General features: G+C 36.8%; 1 protein-coding gene across 2 annotated transcripts; it reads left to right on the top strand.

Moving 5' to 3' along the window:
* Positions 1-3936: 3936 nt before the first annotated feature.
* LOC107764615 (uncharacterized) lies at positions 3937-17947 on the top strand. Of its 2 annotated transcripts, XM_016583231.2 has the most exons (11): positions 3943-4279; positions 5210-5277; positions 5819-5880; positions 5981-6130; positions 6844-7020; positions 12656-12868; positions 14231-15190; positions 15461-15858; positions 16585-16647; positions 16718-16787; positions 17140-17947. In XM_016583231.2, the coding sequence occupies exons 1-11, from the start codon at positions 4083-4085 to the stop codon at positions 17830-17832; spliced, it is 3051 nt and encodes a 1016-aa protein (XP_016438717.1). In that variant the 5' UTR covers positions 3943-4082; the 3' UTR covers positions 17833-17947. The 2 variants fall into 2 exon arrangements, with proteins under 2 accessions (XP_016438709.1, XP_016438717.1); XM_016583223.2 differs by having other exon boundaries at positions 3937-4279; positions 14231-15858.
* Positions 17948-20923: the final 2976 nt, after the last annotated feature.

Below are 20923 nucleotides of genomic sequence, written 5' to 3'. Positions count from 1 at the left end.
AGGTTTGGAATTGAACCAGGCACCCAAGAGACCAATGCATCATAGGAATGAACATCGATGAGAAAAAGCAAAAGGAACGAACAGTAAATGGGGGCCAAGGGCGGGGTTTGTACTTCCGCTTCATATTTCACTCTTCGGGGAATGGCATCTTCTCGACCGGAATTATGTCGGAAGTCCTCACTCGGATAAACCGGCCATCCACCCTCGGTCCTTGTCCTCATCTATGATCGAGAACAACACCTTGGTGGCCAGATGTTGAAGCCTTATTGATCCGCCTCGATAGAGACAGAGGTTGTACAATCTAATGAGATGGTCGAGGGTAAAAGTCATCCCCTCGACTTTGCTCACGAAGAATCAAAGTAAAATGACAATGCGCCAGAAAGAATGATGGATCTGGCCTAGGGTTATTTGGTATTGGCGGCAGAAATCGAGGATAACGGGGTCGATGAGACCCAGCGTAAAAGGGTAAGTGTAAACACTTAAGAACCCTTTTCACGTATGTGGTGATGTCCTCTTCGGGGTCGGAATCACCACCTATTTGCCTTCCGAATGGTAATCTTTCTTCACTTGCTTAAGGACGCTATCAATTTTCGAGCATATATATCTCGACATTGGCTCACATCGGCCAAGGACCGACGAGGGTTTCTCAACCTTGAAATTGGAAGTAAGATCGCACACCCCGGGAACACACTCCTCGATGCGTGGCTCCACCGGCGTCTTGTCTCTGGTCGTCCGGGATGAAAAAGCTTTATTCTTTTAAGGAATGGTTTTTAATGTATTTGCCATTTTTATATGGATTTAGGAAAAGAAACAGATGAGATTTGTAGTTTTGAAAAAAGGTTGGTAACGAGTCCTAGAAACTGTGCAAAGACGATTAGGCTTCATAAGATGTGAAGAACTTTAAATATTTCCAGAAAGACTTGAAAAACTCAGAAGGATTTTGAAGATTAGTGTAAGAAAAATCTAAAGTAAAGCTTAAAGAAGTGAGAGGAAGGCCTATTTAAGGATTCACGGCAACGGTCCGAAGGTACTAGTGTCGGACCACCAACTGACGCTTATTAGACGCTTGTACCACATGGGTGGATATATATATATATATATATGAATCCAAATCTATCGAATCACTCATGTTATGATCTTCTACATCCTGCATCTTCCCGTTTCATCATCTGACTTATGTTCTTCATGTAGCATTCAGACCGAATGACTCTATGAAATTACGTCGATACTTCCACATATTATGGGTAACGTAAGAGACATTTCTATTTTTCTCCTGGGTTCGGTTGCTTCAGTCGCTTACGTCACAAGGGTGACGTCACAACTAGTCGAGATATAAAATCGAATGCTCAGTTCATTTCTTCTTATTACACTCCAAGAAACGAGGGGACTATCTGTATACGGTTAAAATAGGACTTGCCCGATTTTTCCATTTAATCGAGACCAAGGAATCACGTCGAGGGTCGGTCTTTATAATGGATCAGGTCAGAACACGAAGATAAAGTATCAAGCTCGAGAATCGAGGTGCTCGTCGAGATCGGGGCCAACATCGATCGAGACCATATATGATAAACTTCGAATGAAGTGCAATAATGGAAATGCGAGATATCCGTAACTGGTCGAAGATCACGACGGAAATCTCGGAAAAGATAAGATTAAGGCGGTTGTTTAGGCTAATCATGGGATTTACTTATGTAAATTAGAAATATACCATAATTAGGACTCCTCTACGATATAAAGAGGAGTCCCCGTTATTTGTAGACACATTACATTCACTCAGACTAAAGCAATACAATATTCTCTCTTTCTCTTGTTTATCAGCTTGTTGCATTTTAACTGTTCTGGCATAAGTAGCTCAAGGGTATTCAAGCTCGAGGGCTCTATCCGAACACTGGTTTGCTTTATATTATTATCAATTTCCATCATTTATTTTTACGTTTGTCAATTGATATTAAGTGAAATCACATATCCTTAAAATCACATTATAAGTTTAATTGTTATCTATTTTTTAGGGTAAACAAGTGTATGCTACGCAAACTCACTCAATTCACGTGAAACCTAAGCTATTATTTTCAACTTGTATTATAAATCCCACCAATCTCAAATTCGTGATTTTTTTAAAAAAAGCTTCAAGGCAAAAATGTTTTACACAAAAATTCTAAACAATAAGATAGGACGATTAATCTTTATAAAATCAGGCATAAAAAATAGTTATTTTATATATCATCCTGTGAGAATGTTAATGTATTATTAAAGAAGGATGAAGTGAGCCAAACATATTAGACTGAGGATTCTCAATTAAGTTGTCGCAACGAGGGTAGCCACTTTCAAGGTGCTATTTTAAAGAAGAAACTTTCAGAAATCACTATGTTTTAGTGGTTATTAGCTAGTTGTAGCTATCATTTACTATATTACTTCCTATATCTATGTTTTCATATTTTTTAGAGTGTATTCGATGTATTTAAGCTATTGTATTCATGAATACAGTAGCATTTCTAGGAGTGAAACAGGGGATTGCAGCTAGACATATTTTTGTATTCGACTGTATTCAACTGCGTGAAACAGGGGATTGCAACTGTTTTTAAACGGAAAGTGAATCAATTAACATAATAGACTCCTAATATAACTCAACAAACTCAATAATAACACACAAAATTTGTATTTCTAATTATAAAAAAAAATTCTCAACCGAAAAATACCCAAAAACATAGCAATTTTCAGAGAAAATATGCTGAATATTTTTCCCAGTCGATAAATACAACAAAAGCAGAGTAATTTGAATACATATATACATTTGAATACATAAATTATATTAATTAAAAAATATATGAAAACATTCATGGAATACAACAAGACAGTGAATACAATGAAATACATGAAATACAACGAGATACATTGAAATACAATTAAAAAAAAGACAATGAATACAATGAAACACATGGAAATACAGCGAGATACATTGAAATATATTAACAGAAAATTCAAGTTGCTCAGCCCCAAACTCCGTCGTCATTGTTCAAGAACAACCCTAATGTCGTCTCGTTGAGAGACCCGTGATTCTGACTCGAAACGTCACTGTTCCTGTTATCATAATACCCTCATGTGTGCTTCAAAAAACCTATTCTTTACAATTGAATTTGAATGGCGCTTGTGGATTGGGACGAAAACCCCCAGATTGGGCAGAACCCTAGAACGACGAAGAGAAGAGGAAGACGAAGATTTATATAGAATTTTGTTTCTAAATTCCAGATTGGTAATATAATCTAAAGAGAAGAGGAAGACGCAGAACCCTAGAACCCTCACGTTCTGATCTGAGCAGCAAACAATTTTCTGGCATTACAATGCTTTCCTCAAATTTTCTCTCTCATTCCCGTTTCGATATGTATTTGGGAGAATTGTGTTTGAGAGAATTGTGCTTGTATTCACGGAGAAAGATTGGAGTTGAGAGAAAGAGGGTGGAGAAAAATCCGTAAGAATAAGAGAGAAAAATAATACAATACGTATTTTATGGCTTAAGAGTAGGAGGTGACCATAAATAGATATTTGGATATAAAAATCAAAAGATAGCTATGAAATATAATTTTTTAAAGGGTATTTATTTAAAATAAATAAGGTATCAACCTTTGCTATAGGAGGTAAAAATTTCTATTTTAAACGTAAAATTTCTCATGCACATCGAGTGATAAAAAGTGATACTTGTAATTAATAAATTGTATAATCTTTAAATTGGCTATCTACAAATTTAACTTTAGACACGATGTGGCTTAAATTTAAACGAATTAGGCTATTTTTTAAATAACGGCCAAAAGGCTAAATATTGGCTATCTGTACGCTTGTGCCAGTTAAGTTGGAGCAGTTAAGTTAAAGGGCTCATTTGTTATTTTAGACAACAGAAAGACTCAAACTCCACATTTCAAAAATCTACAAAAGGACCATTTAGAAAACATTTCCATTTACACACACTGTCCTCTCCCTCCCTCCTTTTTTCCCCCTTCCTTTCTCGAATTTGGCGCGTAAATCCACCATTGACACACTTCTCTAATCTAGGGCAAAACTCATCACTTCAATTTTCAAAATCCACAAAAATGGAAACCTTCAAAGAGCAACTCGAGCAGATACAAACTCTTTTACTTTCATCAAATAAACCGTTGGCTTACTCGACGCTGCTTCATCTCCAGCAACAATCCGGCACAGACTCTTCTTTCGTTCAATTGCTCGCCGATTCGGCTTCTATCATCCTGCCCTATATTCTCGTCGACGTATCCAATAACGATGAGGAAATGTGAGTTCCTTCTAACCATCTTTTCAAAGAGTTTAAGTTCTATTTAATGACAGTGCAAAAAGTAGAATCATGTCACTTATTAGCTAATTACAGCTTATTCTCTTGATAACTATTACTACTATATCGTTGCATTTTATAGTAGTTTGAGAAGTTTACAGTCAAACTGTTTCTAAATATAAAAAAGTGTTGTTCTTTTCGGTACTAAAAAAAAGTGAATCTCATAAATCGTGCTAACCCGAGGCGGAGCCAGTATTTGAAGTTTATGGGTTTGAGTTTATGGGTTCTGAATCTGCCACCGTACTCATAGCTCGTTTAGTTACTGGGTTCGTTGTTAAATATTTATATATATTTCATGAATTTTCTAATATAAAACAGGGTCTAAGCAAAAGTTACTGGGTTCGTCCGAACCCATAAACCATACACTACCTCCGCCCCTGGTGCTAACAATTAATTCGATAAAAATGATAACTAAACTGCTTTGCGGTACAAGATTTGCGGATGTAAAAGAAATTCTATTCTCAGTTATTTTTACTTAAATCCCATTTCAAAAGGATTCAATTTATAGACTGACATTGATAATAATAGTTATTGTAATTACGTTGAAGATGTGATTTAACGTACTGGTCACACATATCGTAGACATGTTACCTGTAATTGATTTCTAAGTAACTTGATAATGTTTATTTTAGTGTAAAATTTTTTTACACTAACGAATTGTAGCAGGTAGTTACCATCTTTTTCAGGTTTAACAAGCTACACTTACTATAGATGGTTACTTCTACTTGGTTTCTAAGTGATATAATAATTTAACTTTTTTTTCTTTGTGTACAAAACTTCAACTCTCTTTACCAAAATTATCTCTTTGCGTTGAAAGTTTCAGGAACTGATCTGGTTTTCTTTTCTTTTGGTTTGTTTCCTCAATATTTTTAGTGCTGCTCAGGCTTTGAAGTGCTTGGGATTTATGATTTATCACCCATCTATAGTTGGCTCAATCAAAGGTTCATTCTTTTGCCCTTTATATTTTTGTTTTTGTATTCTCTATTTTTGGCTTATAAGATTCCCTTTTAGTTGTCCATCTGAACTCTCAAAAGAGGTGTCCTTAGTTAGTCCCTCAATCTCATAATTTTGGACGTTTGTACTTTCCAAGGCTCAAGAAAAGGAAACAACCCACAAGTTGGAAATTTTAAGTCCAACTTTAAAGTGGTTGTCAAATTTAGTATACTCGTCTATTACAAAGTGAGAAGTGACAAAACGCTTCGGGAGAGAGAGTAAAAAGAGAAGAAAAATCTTATTTTGTATCAGGGCGAATGTAATGAAGTTGAAGAGTATGTCTGAAAAATTAAAGTATGTACTTTGAAACATGATAAATATGCCACAAACACAAATATGAAGGAGATAGATATTTTTTCTTTCCTTTTTTTTATGTCATTCATACAAAGCCACATGTTTAAGTTATTCATTTACTGCTAATGTACAAGTACATGTCTTGGGGCAGATTCAGAGTTCTGGTGCTAATTTAGCTTCGGTGACTGAATGTAGGTGACGATGCCACAGCTATTGTTGATTCTCTTGTTGAGGTCATTACGACCACCAAGATCAAGGTACTCTGAACTTCTTGATAGGCAACAAAATAGTGTACTTGAGAAAGCATTTCCTAAGAAGTATGCTCGGAAAATTTGACGTAGCTATTGCTAATTGCAGTCTGTTTGCAACTTGGGCGTCTGGTGTATATCGATGCAACAGTTCCACTCGTCGCTTTTGGATGCACATTTCCAGTCTTTGCTGAGGGCAATTATCTATGCCCTTGACAATCCTATTGGGTCTCTTTCAGTCACATTTGAGGCTATGCAGGTATATCTGAGTGTATTGTGCGATAATCTGTCTAACCTAATACTGTGTATAGTCTGGATCTTGTCAATGAGTAGGAGTTCAAACTCTTCTGTCTACTCTCCTCAATATCATATATGTGAAAAGTGATTCATTCAGCTAAAAAAGGGTATACTAGTATACTACTGTCACGATACAGGGTGCATCAACATTATCGTGCTGAAATTTGGTACTTAGAAGTAGAGGAACAGCTCTTTGAAATATTTGTATGAGCAGAATTTATTTAGCAAGCTTTTTTAAAATGAGTAAAGAAAAACACTTCTGCTAGAAAACTGATAGTTGCGTTGCTTGTAGTAATCTATGCTGAAAAGAAGCATCATCCTTCTCTTTGACTGAACAAAAGATGAACGCTAAATATAATGTTTATCCCAGCTTTTTATTCATTTGAAAGGAGTATAATGTCTGTTTTTGTTGAATAGAGCAAGTATAGTTTCTCCCAAAATGGCATGCAACACCTCAAATTATTCTCATGATACTGTAATGAGAAAAGAAATAAAAGGAGAAAAGCTATATTTTGTACCTGAATATTAACAGAATCAGAATTGCAAATTTTTTATTAAAAAAGTATTGCGTACTGGACTTCTCTTTGTACACCTTTTGCCTATAAGCCAAATGCACTGCCAATATATATATTTGAAAATTTGTCCCCTGATTTCTCTGTGATTATACTGCTACAGGCTGTAATGAAGTTGGCGAGTTCGTCAGCTCAAGATATGAGAGCCATGTCAAACATATGGGTTCCTCCAATTTATAGAAGACTTGTCAGCAGTGATAAAAGGGAAAGAGATATGTCAGAACGTTGTTTATTAAAAGTCTCTAGCGTGATATGTCCTCCACCAGTAAATCTCTCAAAGGTAGCAGATGAAAAAAGAATTGCATCTATAGTATTATGTATTTCAACTTATTCTCCAAAACAAAAAGCTATCACCTCAGTTCCAAATAAGTTGGGGTCAACTATATGAATCCTCATGATCACGCCTAACTATGCCTTATAAAAAGGACTAAGCGGTCGTTGCAAATATAATCCGATTTACAAGTCCGGAGTCGAATCCCCAAGAGAACTAAGGCTTAGCTACAGTTGTTCAATATTGCTAAGAAACATAAGTCCAAACAATTTCCTAATTATAGAGATTATAATGTTTATTTCTAATTAATTAACTAACAACTATTATAAAGTAGTAAAATTATCAACTAACAAGGATGAAATTTGAGACAAAACTAAGGAGGTCTAGAGTTATGATTTCCCCAATTGTCGGAATCCTTCCCGCTATGCCTTCTATAATTTCGCCTAAGTATTCTCTACCAACCGTGAGTACTTCGGGTGTCATAATTCTCTCTTCTGAGCAACTACCTCAATTTACTAGACATATTCTTCCGAACTACGCTAGCTGACACTAGTTTACCACTCACTAAGATCGCACCAAGGTTTCGTTATTCCTAATCCTACCTTTAAACCCTTCGTATTGATTCCTCACATACGTCAAGAGTGATGTTGTTCAACTTCAACAACTACCTAAATATGTACCCTTTTCCAAGCAATACATACTAAATAGGCACAGTCAATTGATGACCATTCAATCAACAAAAATAAACACATAGTTGAACAAGTAGAGAAATCCAACGGCTCAATTATATAAAAACATAACAAGAATTTATCCTACAAAAGGTTCTATCAAAACTCTAGATAACAAATTAGCTATTCATAATAGTATGCATAACTACAATACTAAAATTCGTAACCAATAATGGAAATAGGAAGAAGAAAGGGGAAAGGGCGAGGGAGTTAGATGAATTTGAGAAAGAGAGATTGGGGGAGGTTAAGAGGGAAATAGTTGAGTTAGCAATAGCTCAGGAGACTAGTTGGTGGCAAAAATCGAGGGCGCTATGGTTAAAGGAAGGGGATTCGAATACCAATTTTTTTCACAGGGTGGCGATTGTAAATCGAAGGAGAAACTTCATAGAGTCCTTAGTTGTGGATGGGGTGAGGATTGAGGGAGAAGAGGAGGTAAAATGGGCGATAGTGGGGTTTTATGAGAACTTATACAAAGAGGAAGTTAGTTGGAGGCCAACTTTGGGGGGAATAAAGTTCAACCACATAGGGGAGGGAGATAGTGAGTGGCTAGAAAGGGCTTTCGAGGAGGAGCAGGTGCACGAGGCTATGTCGAGTTGTGCTGGTGATAAGGCCCCCGACCCTGATGGTTTCTCCTTGGCCTTCTTCCAGCTCTGTTGGGACACCATCAAGGAGGAGTTGATGAAGCCATTGAATACTTCCATGTGAATGGTGTTTTCGAGAGAAATATCAATGCTTCTTTTATTACTATTGTGCCTAAGAAAGAAGATGCATCTTGTATGAGCGACTACATGCCTGTTAGTCTCGTAGGAAGCATTTACAAGATCATTTCTAAAGTGCTTTCCAATAGACTCAAGAAGGTTCTTGACGTGTCTGTTTCGTCCCCCCAAAATGCATTTGTGGAAGGTAGGCAGATCCTGGATGCCGCTTTGGTGGCAAATGAACTTGTATACTCCAGAAGGAAAAACAGAGATCCCAGCTTACTATGCAAGTTGGACCTTGAGAAGGCTTTCGACCATGTCAATTGGGAATTCCTTGATTTCATTGTGATGCGGATAGAGTTTGGGGCAAGATGGAGGGGATGGATCAAATTCTGCATTTCCTCAGTCAGATTCTCTGTCCTGGTTAATGGTTGCCCATGTGGTTTCTTTGGCTGTTCCAGGGGTCTCAGGCAAGGAGACCCCCTATCCCCTATGCTATTCATTCTAGTGATGGATGCTTTGAGTAAAATGATGGATCGAGCAGCGGGCGGAGGCTTCTTGAGAGGATTCTCAGCTTCGATCGGGGTGCCCAGTGCCCGAAGAGTCTCTCATTTGCTTTTTGCGGATGATACCCTGGTTTTCTGTGATGCCGATATAGATCCGTTGACCTACCTGAAGCAGGTCCTGCAGTGGTTTCAGATAGTATCAGGTCTCAAAATCAACCCGGCAAGTGTGAGATTTTCCCGGTGGGTGAGGTTGCTAACATTGATGCTTTGTCTTATGTTCTCAGATGTAAGGTGGGCTCCCTTCCCACTACTTATCTGGGTCTCCCATTGGGCGCTTCGCATAAGGATACGGTTTGGAATTCAGTGATCGAAAGGGCTGAAAAAAGATTAGCACGCTGGCAGAAATGGTGCTTGTCAAAAGGCGGAAAGGAAGTGCTCATTAAAAGCATTTTATCGAGTATGCCCATCTATTACTTGTCCCTGTTGCAAGCTCTTGTGAGCATCACAGAAAAACTGGAGCGGCTTCAAAGGAACTTTCTATGGGATGCAGCGGATGGAACTAGAAAGTATCGTCTAGTGAATTGGCAGACAGTCACTTCCTCAAAGAAGTGGGGTGGACTTGGAGTAAAAATCTTAGGGTATTCAACAGAGCTTTGTTGGGGAAATGACTATGGAGATTCGGGGTAGAAGAGCATGCTCTATGGAGGGAGGTCATAGTAGAAAAGTACGATTCCACGGGAGGGGGTTGGAGGACCAAGGCAATCACAACACCTTTCGGGTGTGGCATGTGGAGGAGCATCATGAAGAATTGGGAATCCTTCAGTGGCAACATCTCTTACAGGGTGGGAAATGGAAGGAGAATCAGCTTTTGGAATCATAGGTGGTGTGGAGAGGATACTCTAAGGGTCTCCTTCTCCCACTTCTTCAGAGTTTCAAACCAAAAGGAATTGATGGTCCAACAAATTCGTAAGGAACATGCAGGGGGTAGTATGGGACCTCTCATCTAGAAGGAACATGCAAGATTGGGAGATTGCGGAGCTCTAAGATTTATTGACACTACTATATGGGCAAGACTTGCCTTAGCCATCTTGTGATTCTTGGAGATGGGGTTTGCGTGGCGATAGTCTGTTCACCGTAAAGTCCTTTTACCAGAGTATGTTGGTGAGAGAGAAGGCCTCTTTTCCATACTCGATCTGGATTCCTATGGCGCCCACGAAGGTGTGCTTTTTTGCATGGCTAGCGGCCATGGGAGTGATTTTGACTGTTGAGAATCTGCGAATGAGGGGAATTACACTTGTTAGTTGGTGCTATATGTGTAAAAGCTCAGGGGAAGAAGTTGATCATCTTTTGTTGCATTGCCCTGTGTCCTCGGTTTTGTGGAGGGCGATCCTGAACCTTTTTGGTGTTCAATGGGTGATGCCAAGCACTGTAAAGGAAATGCTATATAGTTGGGCCGGTTTCCGTAGAAGAAGAAAGCAAAAGGCGTGGAAGTTCGCCCCGTTAGCTCTCATGTGGATAGTTTGGGGGAGAGAAATAGGAGAGCTTTTGAGGGGATTGAGTCTCCTTTTTCACATCTTAAGAATAGTCTTTTATTTTTGATCGCTTTTTGGTGCACTCATATAGCCCCCATTTGTATAGAAGATTGGGCTTCTTTTATAGAGAATCATGTTTTGATGTAAATTCTCTACTTTTTGGTATACTTCTTGTATACGGGAGTTCTCTCCCTTTTGATTAATACAATTTACCTTATCAAAAAAAAGAATTCTCCGCCTTGCTTCTAGTGTGTTCTTGCCTCCTTAGGTCGAATCCTCGGTCTAATCTCCCCAAAAATGGTGTTTAATGACTATTTATATGTATAGGGAAAAGACCTAGACGAAATAGCCAAGTCCAAAAGCCAAAAAGGAGACAAAATAGACTCAAAACCAGGACCATGCGTCGCTACGCTAAATGCACGAAGCACCTCGCGTCAAACCGCGCGTCGCGTGCTCAAACGCGAGCAGAAAGTCTCGCTTCGCCAGCTGCTGTTCCGTTTTCAATTTTGATGCCAAACTTTTGCCTCTCACGTTTTCCCTTCTTTTCCTCACTTTTCAATTCTTTGCATTTGTTTCATGTATTCTTCCTTTCACTTCTTGTTTCCTTTCTTATTTTAATCATCACCCCATCATTATGTCTTCAATCATCACTAATTATTAGAGAATCGTGAGCCTATTATTGTAGTGTATAAAATACACATAAAATTTCTACTTTGCTCCCATTTTCATCTCCAAAGTACCTACACATAAAATAAATTTAATTAAGCACACATATGATGCAATTTAGCATTAAAACACCAAAATGCAAGATAAGTAATGCACTAAAAATATGATATTATAGCCATATTTCTTCTTTTAAACTCACCTCATGCTAATATTATACAAAATAAAAATAAAAATTAAAAATTACTAGAAGTTCTCTATATTTTTTGCCGGCATATAAATCTCTAGCAGGGTAAAAGGCTCCTAGAAAGCATAGGACCTGAAGGAACGTACTAACATGGTTAAAATATATTCACAACTAATTTGTATCTCCTACACATATATTTTTCTTCCATTGTGCCCTTGAACGGGTATGTTTCCAATTTACTACTCCCTCCGTTCCAGTTTATGTGAATCTATTTCCTTTTTGGTCCGTTCCAAAAAGAATGAACTTCCATTCTACCCTTAATGAGAAGCTTTTATGACCACACAAATACTCTGAACCCCTTTTTGACTTATTTAGGACCACAAATTCCAAAAGTCTTCATTTTTTTCTTAAACTCTGTGCCCAGTCAAACAGTTTCACATAAATTGGAACGGAGGGAGTAATATTTAGTGTTTTGAAGAATTATGCATGAATGAAGGATCCGCGTAACACTATAAAAATGCATATCTAGAATAGGAGGCATTAATTGCCTGTTGATATTTGTTTATTACTATAGGACTCCATAGTAAGAGCCTACTATCCAAATGGTTGTTGAGGTGGAATGATAGCTTAAGGTAGCAGCGGAAAGATGTAATTAATTTAAAATTTGGGTTTCAGAATTATGGGGAGACAGCTAATACAAGTGCACCACATGGATGTGCTTTCTGGAGACATATAAACTGTTTGTTGGTGGAATTTCAAGAGCTTATTGGATTAAAATTGGGAAATGGGAGAAGATTTAAAATTATGGGAGACAAATGGTTTTTGGAGAACACTAACTGCCTCTTTCCTGATTGTACAGCATCGTGCTGAACAAAAATTGTGTTAGAGACAAGCCCTTTATGCATAATGTTGAGCATTTGTCTAGAGAGAAACCAATGATGCTTTGGTGGAAAGGGGGGAAATTTCTGCTTTGTAAAGAATAGATCTATCCTATGCTTAAAACTGTGTAAAATCGATTCTAGTTATGACCTTGATGCTATTCTGGAGTTACTGGAGTCCTTGCAGATTCAAAAGATTCCTTCTTGTTTATGTTTGTGCCTGTTCAGTACTAGCTTGGTATTGAATGCTCTTATAAATAAAATTACCTTTTACCTATTAGAAAAAAAGGGGTTATAGTGATGAAGCAGAATTCCCCTTCACCCAAAACCCTTATCATTTAAAAAAATAGGAAAGAAAAAGTTGAGGATAAAATTTGATAAAATGGCTATAGTTCATGTTAACTATTAGGTGACATATTTTATTGATTTTTCTTTGTATTTTTATGAAACAGGCCGTTGCCATAGAGTTGAAGAAAACTTTGCTTTTGACAATGGAGGAGCTACTGAACCAAGGCCTGAAGATTCAAACTCTTCTAGCATGGGGATGGTTTATGCGTCTACTTGGACCTTATGGAATGAAATATAAGCATTTGGTGAACAAATTGCTTAAAATTACAGAACAAACTTTTCCGGACCTTGATCCACAGATTCAGAGTGCTTCACTGGTACGCTATTCATTCACCTAAAGTTGGCACATCCTTCAATTCAATTCCAGAGAATTTAATGCAACTTCAAGTTAAGCAAAAGTACTTCCCTAGTATTGACATTAATTACGGGATTCAATAGCGGCTGGTTTTTCATGGGATGCTCCAATACATATTCATAAGTATTCTGAAAAACTATGTTACTCGGACTCTTCAAAAATATTGTTGGGTGCGTGTCGGATCCTCCAAATTTAGAGCATTTTTGGAGGATCCGACACGGGTGCGGCAACACTTTTGGAGAGTCCGAGCAACATAGCTGAAAAAGCTGTAGTTTTGTTTGCACTATGAGTGCTTCATTGGCACCGTTAACATGTCTACCAGACTCTTAATTTTAAAATGACCATATCAACTTTATGTGATGTTGATATCCTTGCTTAATATTGACTTCACTTCGATGAACATTGATTAGCATCTTACACATCTTCTGGTGTTATCAGTGAAGTGTAAAAGTGTCCAACCAAAATTTCTGCATTATCTATGTAGCTGGAAATTCAGTTCTTACAGTCATCTCTTACATACCAAGAAGCTAAAATTCCCTTCCTTTTAACCTTTTCTTAATACAACTTCTTTAGTTAAATGAATTCTTCATTATTTTATTTGCTTGCTTTAAGTAATAGAAAAGGCTAAGAAATAAATTCTTCTGATTTTGTTAGATTTGCTTGCTTGGAGTCACAGAAAATACCTGTTAAAATGAGCCAACTTTAAATAGTGCTTTGACCAAGTTACAAATTGCAATTTCATCCATGAATAATTGATTTGAGGGAGAATTCTAGGATATTATCCTGATAAAAGAGATCAAGTTTGTCAATTTAATTTTAAAAAATCTTTTAAACTCACGAGTAACTTAATTCAAATTCGTCCATGAATAATTGATTTGAGGGAGAATCTAGGATATTATCCCGATAAAAGAGATCAACTTTATCAATTTAACTTTAAAATTCTTTTAATCTTATGAGATTAACCTGAAGTGCATATTCAGTTTTTTATTGCTTAATTGTATACCATTTGTATTTTGAGCGTCATATCAAATGTTTGGTGTAAGAAATTTGTAACCTCCTATAGCACATATCTGCCCCAATCCCTATTTGAATACTGTATATTTTCTGTTATCTATAGTCTGAAAATTCTTAACTGCTCAATTTGTTGTTAGTGCCAAGAAGTTTTTTTTTTTCCATTGCAGGAAGTTCAGCTCATTGTGCCCTTTTTTCTAATTGCCTCTTTTTTTTTTAAAGTTAAAAAATGGAAAATAAAGCACTTCCACTAACTCAACTTATTGAATAATTGGAGGATAGTTAAAGTTAAATGCATGCCGTATTCCTGCAGATTGCCTGGGAATGTCTCATTGATGCTTTAATCTGCTCGACACTTCATAATCCTGAAAGCAATGCACTTGTAAAGAATTCTGCGGACCAAACTGTATTCGAGGGAAACAATCCAACTGAAGCTGATGGGTTTTCCAAGAAGATCAAACTTGTGATGACGCCCCTGATAGGAATCATGTCAAGTAATTGTGATGCATCTGTCCATGTATCCTGCCTGAATACATGGTCTTATCTTCTGTATAAGCTTGACAAATTAGCTAGCTATCATTCGGTGGTTAAAACAGTTTGGGAGCCCATCTTGGAAGTCGTCATCAAGGTTGGACCTGTCAATAAAAGTATATGGTCGTGGAATTTCTGCATCGAGCTGCTCGATAATTTCATTTCAGCAGGAAACAAAGATGTAAATAGTAAGTTAATTGACCAGAAAGCTGATCGGTTATCTAAAAGTTTCATAATGAAACTTCCAGAATCTGCAAAATGCTCATGGAAGTATCATCCAATTAAATGGTCACCTTTGGATTTTGGAAATTTGGAGTTTTCCCTAAACATGATTCATGGTGTGATCACGCAAGGGTCAAATATTACTCTGTCCCATGAAGTCAGGACACTGACGTACGGTGCTGCCTCAAGTTTGTTTCGATCTCTTCTGAGATCTGTTAAACATTTATTTAAATCCGACATTATAACATATGACGAGATTATCTTATCTTTGAATATGATGTTTAAGTTTTTGAAGAGTGTATATGAGAGTATGCATTCAAGGAATGGTGGTATAGATGATTTGCAATCTTTTTTACTTCAGCTTCTGGAGGCTTTCGTTGAAGAATTAGAACCATCAACTTTGCAATCCCCTCTTTACAAGGTGGCATTAGATCTAAAAAATTTTGAAAAGTCTGAACCAGTCTATAGATTCAAAAGTGCAAAGATACCAGATATCTGCTTTGTGAATTATAAGGAGAAGGTATCACCAGTTGCATGTATAACTTTTCTCTATTTCCATTCAGTAACCAAGTCAATGTTGAAAGCACCTGATTATGATATAGTCGAATGGATACACAAATTTGTGAAGCTTTTGCTCTCCTCATATGAGCCTTTTGAAATTCTCCATCTCTTTGTTAGTTTACTATACAGTGAGAAGATGTCTCGTTGCTTTGAGATCTGGGTAGCTCTGGCAATCTGTCTGAAAGATTACATAGATAGTAACAGCTTTGTCTCACTTTTCAAATTGCAGCCGGATAGTCCTGGTTATGCTACAACAATACATTTCCTATGCTACCCATTTGCTGCATACTCTTGCCCTAACGTGCATCTCAAGCTTCAGCATGTAATCGAAGCATGGATATCACTTTATGTTTCTCTTAGTCGGGCATCGGAAAATGGTTATCCTACTCTTACTGAGGACCTGTGCTCAATGCTCTGCTCATATTTCAATGAAGCACTAACTAAGGGCGATTTTGTCGCTGAACCTCAGTCAAGTGTAAAGGGTCAGGATATCGATGTTCTTCTATTGTTTGGAGAAGCAATGATATGTGCTGTAGAACAAGCTTCTTTGACAGCAAAATCTAAAGCTAAAGAGAGCGAAAGTTGGAGATCCAGCAATATCAAGAGTAGCTTGGAATTCGCGTCCTGGTAAGCAACATGATATTGCAAAATTTCCACTTACTGAAGCAATTACCTATCTCACTGTTGAGATTGGCTGGTGGTTTAGAATATTTAAGAAGTTAAAGCGAAGGCCTCTTGACAGGTCAAAAATATTGAATCATTCTACTGATGTTTAGGTAACAGGCGAACCAGCAACATACCATTTAACTTCTCTACCTATAGGCTATAATTATTCTGGTCCTATTTTAAGATTGCTGCTCCATAGAAAACTTTAGCACTGCAAATTCATAAAAAATGTGTTGCTGCAATTGGAAGCTGTACAGGTAGAATGATTTGGTTGAAACACTGATCTGCGTCATAAAGAATACTTGGATTTTTGACAGCCTTATTTTGATCGAAAACTCTGTTTGTTGTTTTCCTCCATTTTATTGAGTAAATAACCAAAGTTCCTTTTTTTTTAACTTGCTCCTTTGCTTTCCTGAGAAGCCGACAACATTATAATATGTCTAAGTAAAAGCTTTTAATGGTATCCTTAGCTATTATCACTTACGTTGAGTCTTTCAGTGATATGAAGAGCATTGTCATGTACCATTTCCTTTAAAACAAAATTTGTCAATCAATTGACTTAAGCAAGAAAACAGTTGAAGAAAGAGTGGGAGATCATCGAAAAACTCTTGAGTAAGCTTAGATAAGCTTTATTCTGCATGTACTTCAAATCTCTACTTGTTTTTTATGCGCCCGCTGCTTCTGCAGCTTCGTGAAGCTATCCTGGGAAAAGGATGAAACTAATGTATCAACCAGCCTCATCAAAACAAGGTAATGGCTTCCTATCTTACTAGTTTTGTTGAATGATGCATGGCATGGCTGCTAACTATGAGAATTTCAGGCTGCTATCGTCACTGATTCACTTTGTCGGCTGCTTGCACTTGCAGAAGGATGTAACATTATTCATTGAGGTATGTACTTAGACTCTTCGATCCCTACGGCTATGGTGCCATTAGATCCTAGTCTTGAGATGGAAAATATGTATGAACTATTAATTTAAACTATGTTGATATGTTATGCTCAAATTGTAAAGAGCCTTTGCCATGTTTTTCTTCTTTTCCATTTTAAGGTTGGTAAGTCATACCTTGCATCATCTTTCCATCTTCTAATTATCTCTCCCATATGTGTGCACTCTACAAATCGAATTATTAGAAGGGAAACAGAGATGATTAGCAGCAGTTTAGATCCATTACTTAATTTGCTTTCTTTTTTGTCCTCTCTACTAGTACAGAGGTTTAATTCTTTACCACTTCTTCTCATCAGATCATGACCAGTTCACTACTTCTGTGGCTGTCACATTTTGAAGCTCAAGAAAGTAACTTCAAAGATCAACTTCAACAGTTATGGATTCAAACACTGAACTGTTTGCAGAAACTGCGACCAATAATAGAATTCAATTCCTCCTTTCTTCAGCTCCAGGAGCCTCTTCTTGAGAAAACTCTTGATCACCCAGATCCCATCATTTCCGACTCTACTGTTAACTTCTGGAATTCTACATATGGAGAACAGATGAAGTTAGATTACCCTCAAAGCTTACTTCCAATCCTGGACAAGCTGTCAAGGAAAGGAAAAATAAAACTTTGCAAAAAGAGCCTGTCGCCCAATGGTAAAACCAATTCTGAGGTAGATAAAGTTACAGCTCCAAATAGATACAAGGTGCCAACAACACTGCGTAGGTGCTCAAAACGAGTTGAACTCTTGGGGAACGCAGCTAATAGTTCAGAGGGAAATGACAGAATTTATCCAAAGTCAAAACGAAGGCATACTGAGCTGACAGAACATCAAAAAGAAGTGAGAAGAGCACAGCAAGGTCGATCAATGGATTGTAGTGGACATGGTCCAGGAATCTGGACATATACCAGTGTTGATTTCTCTCAAGGAAATGAAGAATCACAAGAAAGCCAGGACGTTAGAGATGCAGATTCTATTTTGGAAATGTTGCGCAAAGTTAATTAAAATTTGCGTTTTAACTTTATGCTATCTTGTAACTTTTACAATACCGCTTGTATATATGTACTATTGTCTTGAGCCGAGGGTCTATAGAAAACAGCCTCTCTACATGCTTCGTACACACTACCTTCTCTAGACCTCACTTGAGGGAATACACTGTTGTTGTTGCTTGTATATATGTATTCAAGGACGGAGCTAGCCTTTGAGTTATGGATTCAGTCGAGCCTAGTAACTTTGGTTCAATTATTGTATTTGTCTTGAGAAATCAATTAAATATGTACAAATTGTTAATTTAGAACCTAGTTACTTAAAAGAACTAGAATCCCGAATACACAAACTTCTAATCCTGACTCCGCCTCTGCATGTATCTTAATCTTCCCGTCTCTAATGCTGCTTCATTCTGGCTCTGACCGTTTATTCTTTTCCCTGTACATTCTTTTGTTAGGAGTTTATGCAATGAGGTGTTGTGTTGTGTTTCTTCATAAGAATCTGCTATTAAGAGCAGCATCATTCTTTAATCATGTGTCATCTTGTTAAAAAATTTTAGCCTGAGATTTTCTTGAACTTTTAGGTGGTCTTTGCTGAGTTCCTACTTCCTACGTATCTGAAGGTGAAGAGTTCTGATGTTTTGCTTTAATCAATAAGTTTTTTCAGGACTTATAAAGTTTTGAAGATTGCATTCATACGATAAGGGTATGGAATATACAAAATAAATAACTGCAATCACAAAATAAATGAGAAAATTATTCCATTGATAAATGTTTATGTATAACTCCAAGCATCCGTCGATTCTTGTCTTCAAATTATAGAATATAAGCTAAACTATTCTTTCTCAAATTGCTCTAGTATGACGGACCTAAGGAGAGGGGTACGTAGAGAAAATATAACATGAAAAGAGTTTGCTCCGCCATGTAAGATCCTCGAATTAACCATGATAATATAGACTAAACTAACTAGGTTAGTTGAGATCGAACAATATGATCCTCTAAAATTATCTTTTAGTTATACACTATATAACTCACGTCAAAGGATTCAAAGCTAGTACATGAAAATAATCTCCTAAATTATAGTAGAACAAGATAAAAAGAATTAAAGTTTGTGCATATTATAACAAAAATATTATAATATGTAACATAATTTCAATCAAATAAGTAATTAAACAAATTTTAGAATTTTACTATTAACGCCAAGTAGTGAATGCTATGAAACTTGATATTCCTATTAAATTAAAATAAATTATCGATTTAATTATCTCAAGTTTTGTTGTCTTGTTCCACGTGTATGATTAATCAAATATAATATTCAATCAATGCGTAATATCAATATGAGCACCGATGCACCGGTGAGGAGGTGTGAGCGACTGGCTGTAGTGGGCACGCAGAGAGGTAGAGGGCGACCTAAGAAGTATTGGGGAGAGGTGATCAGACAGGACATGGCGCGACTTAAGATTACTGAGGACATGACCCTTGACAGGGAATTATGGAGGTCGAGCATTAAAGTTGTAGGTTAGGGGAAAGTTGTGAATATTTCTACAGCACAATAGAGTGAGACTAGCCAGTTAGGAGTTAGACTAAGAATGCCATTGGTCTTCTATTGATGCAGGGCTTTACCTGCTAGTTTTTACTATACCAGCCATCTATTTCGTATTTCGTATTCTGTATTTCATATCTCTTATAAAGCTGTTATTTTATTATGCATTTTTATGGTACTAATATGTCGTCTCCTGTTGCTTTTTTGAGCTGAGAGTCTCCTGGAAACAGCCTCTCTACCCTTCGGGGTAGGGGTAAGGTCTGCGTACATATTACCCTCCCCAGACCCCACTTGTGGGATTATACTGGGTCGTTGTTGTTATTGTTGTTGTTGTTGTTGTTGTTGTTGCGTAATATCAATATGTTCAAAACATCAATTTTTTAATTTGAAGAGACTTTTTGAGTAAGTAATATATTCGCTTTTGAAATTGATTAAATAAACTTTTTCTACCTTATGCATTCAGCTGAAATCTATCACAATATGTTCAAAACATCAATTTTTTAATTTGAAGAGACTTTTTGAGTAAGTAATATATTCGCTTTTGAAATTGATTAAATAAACTTTTTCTACCTTATGCATTCAGCTGAAATCTATCCGTCCGATTACTAGAATTCATATAAAATTCCCATTATAAAGTGTAAAGATCATATTAATAATACAAGATGGCAATGTTTGCAAAAATGTGACGTAATGATCATTATAAGTGAGGGAGAATTACAAAGTCTCGAGTTCAATGACGTCGATATACATGTTATTATTTAAAACTTGTAATTTTTATTATGGTCAGTTGATCAAGTTGACTTTTTCTACCTTATGCATTCAATATATGAAATCTTAGTAGTATTCGCATAAAATCACCATTATCGAGTGAAAAATCAATATAATAATACAATATGACGATATTTATAAAAGTACGACGTAGTGAATAATAAAGGTGACAATATTTACAAAAATGTTATAAATATATTATATTATGGATGTTCATTTAGTACTCTGTTGTAAATAAGCTTCCTGAAGAAGCTTATCCATATGGGACTCCACCGTAAATATATTTATCTATTTAGTACTATATTGGAAATAAGCTTCCTGAAGAAGCTTATCACTTCGGTACCCGGTTATGGATAAACATTACCCCCGGTAGAAGATTATCCATACCGGATATAATAAGCTTATCCATTCAGTACTCCGTTATGGATAAATATTGCTCTCAGTAGAAGATTATCCATATCTGGTACAGCAGCAGCTTACACAGCAGCTTGTAGCAGCTTACACAGCAGCTTATAGTAGCTTACACAGCAGCTTATAGTAGCTTACACTGCAGCTTGTAGTAGCAGCTTACACAGCAGCTTGTAGTAGCAGCTTACAGAGCAGCTTCCTTTCTTCTATAAATAGAAGAGATTTCAGTTCATTATGTACATCAGTTTGAATTCGAATAATATATCAGTTTCTCTCTATACTTGCCTTTACTTTATAGTCTTTATTTCATAACACGTTATCAACACGAAACTCTACCATCTCGAGCAAATATTTTGAAAGTATCTAAGGTAAGAACTTTCTTTTCCTAAAT

Source organism: Nicotiana tabacum, chromosome 18, assembly GCF_000715075.1.
Source record: "Nicotiana tabacum cultivar K326 chromosome 18, ASM71507v2, whole genome shotgun sequence".
In the NCBI taxonomy this organism is placed as follows: domain Eukaryota; kingdom Viridiplantae; phylum Streptophyta; class Magnoliopsida; order Solanales; family Solanaceae; genus Nicotiana; species Nicotiana tabacum.
This window is presented reverse-complemented; position numbering and strand designations above follow the sequence as displayed.

What these genes read in the sequence shown, in the direction of transcription:
- LOC107764615 (XM_016583223.2), top strand. Translation starts at nt 4,083, where the DNA reads ATGGAAACCTTCAAAGAGCAACTCGAGCAGATACAAACTCTTTTACTT. An exon ending in TTACGACCACCAAGATCAAG is followed by an intron (nt 5,881 to 5,980) that starts GTACTCTGAACT and finishes TGCTAATTGCAG; the next exon opens with TCTGTTTGCAACTTGGGCGT. An exon ending in ACCAGCCTCATCAAAACAAG is followed by an intron (nt 16,648 to 16,717) that starts GTAATGGCTTCC and finishes TGAGAATTTCAG; the next exon opens with GCTGCTATCGTCACTGATTC.